Source organism: Morus notabilis, unplaced genomic scaffold (genome assembly GCF_000414095.1).
Source record: "Morus notabilis unplaced genomic scaffold, ASM41409v2 Scaffold689, whole genome shotgun sequence".
In the NCBI taxonomy this organism is placed as follows: Eukaryota; Viridiplantae; Streptophyta; class Magnoliopsida; order Rosales; family Moraceae; genus Morus; species Morus notabilis.
The window spans coordinates 495,306-506,517 of NW_010358342.1; the positions used below are offsets into that span (position 1 = coordinate 495,306).

At 32.6% G+C, this 11,212-nt stretch overlaps 1 protein-coding gene across 2 annotated transcripts; it reads left to right on the forward strand.

Moving 5' to 3' along the window:
* The first annotated feature begins 2,203 nt into the window (after positions 1-2,203).
* On the forward strand, positions 2,204-9,977 carry LOC21400487 (glycerophosphodiester phosphodiesterase GDPD1, chloroplastic). Of its 2 annotated transcripts, none has more exons than XM_010092384.2 (8): positions 2,204-2,557; positions 2,673-2,878; positions 3,701-3,760; positions 3,878-3,958; positions 4,166-4,366; positions 4,457-4,552; positions 4,656-4,852; positions 9,468-9,977. In XM_010092384.2, the coding sequence occupies exons 1-8, from the start codon at positions 2,272-2,274 to the stop codon at positions 9,706-9,708; spliced, it is 1,368 nt and encodes a 455-aa protein (XP_010090686.2). In that variant the 5' UTR covers positions 2,204-2,271; the 3' UTR covers positions 9,709-9,977. The 2 variants fall into 2 exon arrangements, with proteins under 2 accessions (XP_010090686.2, XP_024017623.1); XM_024161855.1 differs by having other exon boundaries at positions 2,676-2,878.
* Positions 9,978-11,212: the final 1,235 nt, after the last annotated feature.

The window sequence follows — 11,212 nt, forward strand, 5'->3', positions numbered from 1 at the left end:
TCTATTAGTTTTTTATTAATTAAATAAAAGGGTAGTAAGGTTATTTTATATCTCAAAAATAAACTTCAAAGTAAAAAATGATGTTTTTGAAAATGTTAAAGTACTGGTTTAATACTATAAAAAAAACAAGGTATTAAAAGCATGTTTCACTATAACACAACGTACTAAAATTATCTTATCCCTAAAAATAAAATATCAAAGGCAGTAACTTTTTCAGAGGCCAAAGAAATCACTGAAAATATATGTTAAGTAATTAAAATGGCTTTCTCATACGAGCAGCTGATTTTCTGCTTACAATTTTTCAATTTATTTGGAAAAAATTTTAAATTTCCAAATATTTATTGCATGCAATTAGGGGGCAAAAAAAAAAAGAAGGCCCATCTATCTCAGTGGATCAGGATGAGAATGATGGTGATAAATGATGTTCTATAAATCAAAATTCAAGTTAAACGAAAAAGATGTTTGTTGTCCAAATACCATTTTTGTTTTTTCATGCCATACATAGACTAGACTCAAGAGGCATTAATTATGCCTCATAAAGTCTCGAATTAATTATAGTGCCCCACCAAAACACTTGGCTGATTAAGTAATAGTCCAATACAAGAGGCAAACACTCCTTTTTTGAGTCACAAAAAAACTCAAAACAAACTTGATGCTGATCATCCACTCAGATCAGTTCCATAAAGTCGAGTTTTTAGAATCCGTTTAGTTTGCTGATTTGAATTTTTAATTTGAGTTGAGATGTGACTTTATGTGAAAGCTTTTTACTGTAACAAAAAAGTTAAATGTGACTGTTTCTGAGAGCTTTTAACTATAGTAAAATTCAAATCGATGAAATGAACGAGATCGAAGCGTTAAATTATGCTTAAAAGAAAAAGGCTATAATTAATACCGACCAGCATTTTGATTAATTATTATAAAAAGATAGCAGCCCATGTGACATTTTTTGATATAAAGTGGGATCCCATCCCAGTTCCCACTACCACAACTTAAAGTGGAATTCATGAGTAAGAGCACTCAGAACGATTTGAAGCCTGTTTAGCAGAATTTTTTAATGGGCTGCTTTTGACTTTAGATAATCCAGTAGAAATGTTTAAAAAATTTATTGATTAAAAACAACAATTTTTCTTTTTTGTTACTTCTTTTCTTCTTCTGATTAAAAATAAAAGTAAAATTCTGTCAATCAGATTTTCAGTCATAAGTGGTCAAGTATTTTTCTTTTAATGAAATGTAGAATTACAGAAAATTAATGCATTGTGGATGAATATCACCTTTGAAATGCATGAATGTTGAATTGGTAGTGGTCCAAGTAGGAAGTACCAGTTCTGTTCTGTTAATTTGAGGCTTATCATAATCGGCCTTTTGACACCTTAACAATTTGATGTTGACCACTGATTGATTTCAATAGTTAAAACTGTATGTATATAATTTTTGGTGTTGCTAAGGAAAAGTCTGTGTCAATCCAGATTTTGCTGGATTTGAAATGAAATGAGAACTATTCTTGGTCTTCGTTGGCTATTCTGTATTTTTGAAAGTCAATTTACGTTTGAAAAGTTAATGGTACAACATTACACATTATTACTGTATTAGAAAAAAAGAAAAGGGAGAAAGAGGAAAATAGGTTAAGATTTGAGATGAATTAAAATTAATAGGTTAATAGTTTATATAAGTTAATAAATATGTTAAATTATTATTTTTGTTTATAATTTGTCTGTTTATGAATCATAACTTGATAAGTTATTGTCTATAACTCACGATTTTTGTTAATAATTTGTCTGGTTATGAATTATAACTTGATAAATTTATTTATAACTTATCTGATTATGGATTATAATTTAACAAGTTATGACCTATTAATTTCTATAACTAAAAATTAACATATATACTTTTTTAAACTTTTCATATTGATTTATTTTTTACTATTTTTGAAAAAAAAAAATAGATACTTGTGGCGCGAGTGATGGACATGGATTTCAGATATTCGGGAGCATATTCCATTTGAATTTTCCAAGCATTAAGGCATCAAGGTGGAAATATCTGCTGATTTCTTTTCTGCTGCAAATTAAGAACAATCGAGAGAGCCGATCACTATTCAAAACCAATTAATTCATAAGCCACCCATAGATGGAATATCCAACTCGAATATTCTTTCTTGAAAATCACAGACATTAAAAAAGAAAAGAAACAAAAGGTTAAAAAAAAAAAAAACACTAAAAAGTAATGTGAATTAAGAAGCAAACAAATAAAGAGGAAAGTGACAGAGAGAAGACGATGACAAGTATCTCATATTGTTTTACATGTAGTGCAGAAGCTTCTCTGTTATTAATCCCAATCCCAATCCCAGAGCTATTCAATACTACTACTAGTACTATTAATAAGCCCAAACCAGCTCTGATCATCAAGAGATCAGCCAAGCACCAAATCAACAACAATATGGCTCTGATCAAAGCCGTCCATATCCCCGACGTCCCCATTAAAAACAATCTCGATCATCATCATAATATCAATGCAGCTTTCCATGATCCCCTTCATTCTTCTTCTTCCATCGTTTCCAAAGGTCAGTAGTAATTTAATCAAGTTTATTAATCATGAATGTCTTTTTTCTTTCATATAATGATGTTTTCGTTTCTCATTTAAAGTTTTTTTTTTTTTTTTTTTTTTTTTTTTAAAAGAAGAAAAAACAGAAGTAGTGGGAGATGATGATGATAATGCAGGTGAGGATGATGAGATGAAAATGGTGATGATAGGGCACAGGGGAAGCGGGATGAACATGCTTTACTCGCCGGATCAAAGAATGAAATTCTTGAAAGAGAATTCGATTCTCTCCTTCAATAACGCAGCCAAATTCCCCATCCATTTCGTCGAATTCGACGTTCAGGTCAGTCAAAAACTTTTGTTAATCATTTCTGATTGATTATCAACCCTCTCAATTATCATTAATCGTTCATTTCTTCAATTATTATAATCTAGAAAAAAGGAAAGAAAAAAACTGAGAAAGAGTTGGTGAGAGTGCACGTGGTGGCGTGGGTCGGTGGAATGCGTCGCCATTCGCCGCGAAGTTCTGAAATTTTGTCAGAAACAGAAATTTAGAATGTTCAAAAAAAAAAAAAAGAAAGTAGAAACAGAAATTCAGATTTCAAAGAGATGCACGTATTTAGAGGTGGTATGAGTACGTACAACAACGTAAACTATTAAAAACATCAGTTTGTATTTAATAAGACATTTTTATAGAGAGAAATAGATTTAGAATTATATAGATCGAAATAATTAGAAAACACACTTTAAATTTAGACTTTTAAAAAAATTTAATTTCAATTAAAATTGTGTAAAAAAGTAAAATTTATATGACCGACGCTAAGTTGGGATTAAGTGTGTTTGTTTGTAAATACTGTGCTTGATTCACCTTATCTACTTCGTCCTCGTCTATGTTTTTCTGTGGCTGTCGTTTTATTTATTTATTTATTTATTTGTTTTGGCGGGTTTTCCAGTAACGGTTATAAGACATCTCCAGACACTTCAGGCATTTTTATTTTTTTTTTGGATTTTTCATAAATTAATAATAAATATATTGGACCCACCGCTGTGTCTTTCTAATATTGGTTAATTTCTTAAAATAAATACAGTTTTTTTTCGGGGTTTAATTAAGTTTACAAGTTAGTCTACGACGAAACTGTAAACAAACAAAAACCTAATTTTGTAGGTGACCAAAGATGACTGTCCAGTCATTTTCCATGACAACTTCATCCTCACTCAGGACAAGGTTTGTGCTTTATTACCTTTATTTATATATGATAATTAGATTACATTATTTAAAACCAACTTAACTTATTCTCTTCCAAACACTAATCGCCTATCTTTAATTGATATTTGGAATTAGGGTGTCATTATTGAGAAACGAATTTCAGACATTACTCTTGAGGAGTTTCTTTCATACGGGCCACAGAAAGAGCCTCAAATGGTAATCATCAATCATCTGTTTATTTATCTTATTCTAAACATCAGATCATATTAAAATCATGTACATTAAAATAAAATAAAATAAAAGGTGAACTTATAGAGATTAATAAAAATCTAACGGTTTAAAATTGTGCAGTATCAATAGGTAAAACTTCAGTTACTGTTAATTTATTTATAACTTGTATACACTGGTGAATTGAACATTTAGGTGGGAAAACGTCTCTTCAGAAAAACAAAAGATGGAAGGATTTTTGAGTGGAAGGTGGAAAAGGATGACCCTCTATGCACATTGCAAGAGGTGTTTCAGAAAGTTGAGCATTCTTTGGGATTTAATATCGAACTAAAGTTCGACGATAATATAGTCTACAAGGAGGAACAACTCACACACATTCTTCAAGCCATATTGAAAGTAAATGGACCTTGATTCTTCATTTCAGATTAATGGTGATTACAATATCATTATTCCTAATGTCAGTGTTTCTTAATTGACATTCAATAGGTTATAAATGAGTTCGCTAACGATAGACCGATCATCTTCTCAAGCTTTCAACCTGACGCCGCCTTGTTGATCAGAAAAATGCAGAACACCTACCCCGTAAGTTTTATTTCTTGCAACCATTTTCGTTCTAAATTATAATGACTATTTCTTATAAGTTTTATTTTTATTTTATTTTTTTGGCTCTGCAATAATATTACAGGTATTTTTTCTTACAAATGGAGGGTCTGAGATTTACGCAGACATCAGAAGGAACTCATTGGAAGAAGCCATCAAGGTGTGCTTGGAAGGTGGTTTGCAAGGAATTGTATCAGAAGTCAAAGCTATCTTTAGAGATCCAGGGGCAATATCTAGAATCAAAGAGTCCAAACTGAAGCTTCTAACCTACGGCCAATTGAAGTAAGCCATAGATATTCATAACCTCTTTATATAATCTATTCTCAAATCCAATTCTTCATGTATCTTGCTTTAGATTTTCTGAAGTCTTTATTCAATCCGTAATTATTTCCTAAAAAAAAATGCGATGAACTTTTTATATTAAATCACAACAATTTGATAGGATCTTATTATTGCGTCATTATGCATCGGTAGTGAAAATTGAGGAGTCATTGGCCATGTTTGGAATCGATCACATTTTTTATTTTTCACGTTTTTTGAGAAAAAAATAAAAGTGTTTTCAAAACGGCGTTTGGCGCAATAAAGACAAAAAACAGAAATGAAAACGATTTTTTAGTTTAGTGTAAAATGAGAGAGAAATGAAAAATGACTTTTAGTTGTTTTTCATTTTTTATTTTCGTTTTCTCCTCTCTCGAGCAGAGAAAGAAACATTAATGGATTTTTTATACTAAAAATAATCTCTTGATAAAATTACCAAACGCATTGTTAGTACCAGTTTGAGTCTTTTAAAACTTTATAAGACAATATGAATAATGCAAAAACATAAAATAAAAGAACACGAGAGAAATGGTATCGCGGTTCAGTAACACACTACTCAGCGGGGCCATGCCCAGATGATGAACAATCCACTAAGAACTCTTTTACAATTCAATTGGACTTAATCTACCCGGACTCCCTCTCTAAGAAGACGCCTATGAACTTGTAATTTCCCAATGGACTTGAACAGCGAGATCCTCTCGACTTTTGAACATTGGAATCCCTCCAACTAAGTTTTTCTCCCGAAAAATACTCAAATCATCTATTTGAATACAAGTGCTCACTCATATCTCACAGCCCAGTAAAAACTCATCAAAAGGCCTACAAAGACTTAAGGGACACTTTCAATAAATAAGCAAGCTGTGAATAGCTTGACACATCTTCAATTAATTCGCTAAACCAAATCTGTTGCAGATCCTTGTTGCAACAATAACTGTAACATAGCTGTCACGGCCAACTTTCTCAAAACCAGACGAATCAATCTCCTTTCATTCTAAAATCTTTTCAAAACTGATAAACGAACTTGGACACGTTCTTAGGCGACATAGGAAGATCATCTAGCTATGAAATCTCAATCAAGAATCAATCAAATCAATTTTCCATCTTTGAATCAATAGTTGACTTACAAAAATAGAAGCTAAAACAAGTTTCCAGATCTTTTAGTAACCTTCTATAAAAAGCTAGTCAGCTACACACCTATTTTCAAACACAATCAACCAGCCAAACATTCCCAAAATAATGCCAATCAAATACGATTAGAATCAATACACAAATTGGGAAACAAATCCCAACAATCTCTGAAAATCAATCCCAACAATCTCCCCCTTTGGCATTGTTTTGGCAAAACTAATAATAGCAACTAAAACACAATACTTTTTGTAAAGTCAACCCGCACAAATCAAACTTACTAGACTATTTACTCCCCCTTTTTGACAAAAATAAGCCAAAAAATCTAGAAACTGTGCAACACCTCCCTGCAAATCACGTTCCAATTCATTGAGTTTTGCAAATCGCTCCCCCTGAATCCTCCACGAGTCTTACTCCCCTTGAATATGGTATTCTCCGATGCATATTACTTTTATCACCTATCAAAAGCTTGAAGTGACCATTACCACAATACTCAGAGTTAGTAGTACATGCTCTAAAAGAAGTATAAGCCCCATGACACCTTAAATTAGATTTCCTTATCCACACACGTCTAGGAAATTTATTTTCCACATCAATCTTTGCTTTAGGTATCCTTCTTGTGTATGTAAAATTTGGTGGATTAATGATCATACCTCTTTTTAAAGCATTCAAGTATTTGTAACATGTAGGTCTAATGTGGCCAAGTAAATTACAATAGTGACATATAGGAACGAACATGTTTGTTGTTTGTCTTGTTACAATAGGCTTTGCAACAAACTTCTTGTCTGATCTTACCCGAGATTTCTTAAAGGACTGTGTCATAGTACTAGTGGCTCCTTTCATAAAGACAGTCTTCCCAGAAATTTATTGACCCTTGTAGCCAAGGCCTGAATGATCACCACAAGTTTTTTGTTGTGAGAGTAAGTGATCCAATTTTGATGTGCTCGAGTTTAGCATCCTTAAATTCTTCTGGGTCTGCTCCAATTCGAGTCTAGTCTCAGCAAGCTTTCTTTGATGCTTTGTTGTCAAGATTTCATAATTTGTTGCAGCCTTCTTCAAGTCATCTCTTTCCTTTGTTAAGACACCAACTTCATCTTCAAGTGATTTGTTTCGTTTGCAAACAACAAGCCATTTGCTGTACATCTTCTTATAAGCCTCATGAATCATCCCAAGGCTTAGGTCATCATCGTCACTATCATCTTCAGTTTCATCCTCGAAATCGGTATCATCAACAATTCCACCAGAGGTTGTTGCAGACGCTGTTGCAACAAACTCTGTAACAACATTATCAGTGCTAAATAAATTTTTATCCGTGAATTCATTTATTACAATGAAAGCTACATAATTGCTGATGTGATCATCTGCATCCTCTTAACTTTCATCCGAATCATCACTCCATGTAGACGTCATGGCAGCCTTGTTTCTCTTCTTGAGAGTGTTTGCACACTCCGCTTGAACATGTCTGAATCCTTCACATTCTCGGTATTGTATTCTCTTTCTTTTCTTCTCTTCAAACTGTTGAGAGTTAAAATTCTTCTTTTGAGAATTTTTGTTGTTTGAATTCTCTCCAAATCTCCCTTTCTTGTTGATCTTTCTCATCATCTTATTGAAGTTTTTGGTGAGTAAAGTAAGAGACTCACTCAAGTCCTCATCTTCGTCGCTCTCATCTTTGGTGGACATATCATCATAATCTGCTTAAAAAGCAATTCCTCTACTTTTCTTTTTATCCTTCAAGTTCATCTCAAAAGTTTGAAGAACACCTATGAGTTCATCAAGTCTCATCTTCTCCACATTTTTTACTTCTTCGATGGCTGTCACTTTGTAAGCGAAACATGCTGGAAGTGACCTCATGGTCTTTTTCACCAATTTGGCGTCAGAATATTTTTCTCCAAGGGCGAAGGCTTCGTTAGCAATATCACAAAGCTTTGAGTTGAAATCAGCAATACACTCATCCTCCTCCATTCGTAAATGTTCAAAGCGGATTGTGAGGATTTGAAGCTTTGAGGCCTTCACAGCATCCGTACCTTCATGTGCAGTTCGAAGAATATCCCAAGCTTCTTTAGCAGACTCACATGTGGAAATCAATTTAAATTGATTAACATCCACAGCATTGAAAATGGCGTTCAATGCTTTTGAATTACTGTTTGCTAGCTTGTCCTCATCGCCGGACCATTTCTCTTCTAGCTTAGGGACGGTATTGCCTTCATCATCTTTAGTTGTTGGATGAGTCATTTCGGTTAAGACAGATCGCCATGCCTTCTCATCAATAGCTTTAATGGAAGCTTTCATGCGAGCCTTCCAATAGGGGTAATTGACACCTTCCAGAAGCGGTGGTTTGTTCACAAATCCTCATTCTCTCAAGACATCGATTCATGCAAAATCAACCAGTACACTAGGACCTCACCGAAATACACGTCAGTGACCTTCTCTGATACCAATTGTTAGTACCAGTTTGAGTTTTTTAAAACTTTATAAGACAATATGAATAATGCAAAAACATAAAATAAAAGAACACGAGAAAAATGGTATTGCGGTTCGGTAACACCCTACTCCGCGGAGCCACGCTCAGATGATAAACAATCCACTAAGAGCTCTTTTACAATTCAATTGGACTTAATCTACCCGAGACTCCCTCTCTAAGAAGACGCCTATGAACTTACAATTTCCTAATTGACTTGAGCAGCGAGATCCCCTCGACTTTTGAACATTGGTATCCCTCCAACCAAGTTTTTCTCCCGAAAAATACTCAAATCATCTCTTTGAATACAAGTGCTCACCCATGTCTCACAACCCAGTAAAAACTCATCAAAAGGCCTACAAAGACTTAATGGACACTTTCAATAAATAAGTAAGTTGTGAATAGCTTGACACATCTTCAATTAATTCGCTGAACCAAATTTGTTGCAGATCCTTATTGCAACAATAACTGCAACATAGCTGTTACGGCCAACTTTCTCAAAACCAGACGAATCAATCTCCTTTCATTCTAAAATCTTCCCAAAACTGATAAACGAACCTGGACACGTTCTTAGGCGACATAGGAAGATCATCCAGCTATGAAATCTCAATCAAATCAATTTTCTATTTTTGAATCAATAGTTGACTTATAAAAATAGAAACTAAAACAAGTTTCCAGATCTTTTAGTAACCTTTCATAAAAAGCTAGCCAGCTGCACATCTATTTTTAAACACAATCAACCAGGCAAACATTTCCAAAATAATGTCAATCAAATACGATTAGAATTAATACACAAATTGGGAAACAAATCTCAACAATCTCCGGAAATAAATCCCAACACGCATTTTTAAAAATGATTTCTGTCTGAGATTGAAGACGTTTTCATTTTCATTTTCATACAAAAATAAAATCATTTTAGAATGAGTTCCAAACGCGCCCATTATATCCTAAAATAGATGCAATGGATAGTATATTGACTTCTCCCCCTGCTTCTAGTAATGTGCCAGAGGTAGTATACATGCAACACCTAATGGGCATCAATGGAGTTATTGTGGACCTTGTTCAAGAGATCACGGAGGCGATCACGAACTACAACCAACCCCGCGATGACGGTGAAGAAATTAGCTCATTTGAAGTGGAAACGGAAAGGAGAGCTCGAGTCAAGACGACGCCTCAGTTTTCGCAACGTGAACTCTCGTTCCTTCTGAAGCTTATACCAGAGCTGATACGGCATTGAACACAAAATCCAACAAGAAACACTTTTATACTTGCTTTATTGATAGACCTTAGTTGATATGAGTGATTTCCTTCCCAATCATTTGAGAGAAATCCAACAAGATGTACGTAGGAAATAAACCGAGGAATATCTATGGTTTGTATTGATATGCTGGACGTCTTTTGTGTGTAATATTCCATCAAAACTAAAACAAACACATATTCCTGTTTTGCTTACAGTCTTTTCAATTTGGCAAATGCTATATCTATATCGCTAATAGTAATGTAAGGACAACTACCATACTTTATGTTTTGAAATTCTTCTGCTTTATTGCCACACACGTCGTGATACATAAGGATGATAAATAAAAAGAAAAATGCTAGGACACTCTTTTTATCCCTCTTTATCACTGTATTTATTATTTTATATGTATATTTTATTAAATAAAAAATAATATAATAAAATTTACATATCAAATAATAAATATAACAAGTGACAATACCATTTCTCAAAATCGAAATACTCTCGTAAACAAAACTTGGTCTTACGAGTTGGAAGATCAGAAAGTGGGCCTGTCCAAGCATTTGCGAATTGTCAATTTGTGGGCTATCATAAAACTGGACTTTAGATCAATTGGGCACGTTACACTTAAAAACAAAGCACGAAATAGCAGTGTTAGACTCGTAATTGTATACTACTTTTCCAGTCTATTTATTTATGGGATAATGAGTGAAAATTTTGGTGGGGTGATTAGTAAATTATAATATATATTTTAAAAAATAATAAATTATAATATAATTTAATAGTTTAAGTTTTAAATATTATTAAAAATTTAAAAATACTTTTAAATTTTTTTTTCACTTCACTTCTTTTCTCTAAACATTTATTTTTTTAAAAATAGTAAATTATAGCATATTTTTTTAAAAATGATAGATTATAGTCAAGTTTATTATGGCTGGCACCGTGTGACTGGCGAAGGGTTTCGGCGGCCAATGGTCTGCTCCGGTGACTTTTTTCTAACAACTGTTTTTCGATGGCTGTTTTAACATAGTATTTACTGATAAATATCATATTTACCGATAAATACTGTATTTATTAGTAAATATAATATTTATCTAAAAATTCAACTACCGACTCCGACGGCTGTTTAATACTGTATTTATCGTTAAATACCGTATTTATTAATAAATATCATATTTATTCATATAATACTGTATTTACCGGTAAATATCATATTTATTATATATATTTAAAAATTTAACGACCGACGCTGACGATTGATAAATACTATTTACTAATAAATATTATATTTATTAATAAATATCATATTTATCTGAAAATTTTAAAAACCGCATTTAATGGCTGATAAATATCATATTTATTAATAAATATCATATTTATTTATAAATACTATATTTATCAAAAAAGTCAAGTGGGTGACCTGTCGATCAATAAATATGATATTTAACTGTAAATTAATATTTATCTGATAAATTGATATTTACTGGTATATTTACCATATTTA

What these genes read in the sequence shown, in the direction of transcription:
- LOC21400487 (XM_010092384.2), top strand. Translation starts at nt 2,272, where the DNA reads ATGACAAGTATCTCATATTGTTTTACATGTAGTGCAGAAGCTTCTCTG. An exon ending in AAATGCAGAACACCTACCCC is followed by an intron (nt 4,553 to 4,655) that starts GTAAGTTTTATT and finishes ATAATATTACAG; the next exon opens with GTATTTTTTCTTACAAATGG. An exon ending in CTAACCTACGGCCAATTGAA is followed by an intron (nt 4,853 to 9,467) that starts GTAAGCCATAGA and finishes CCCTGCTTCTAG; the next exon opens with TAATGTGCCAGAGGTAGTAT.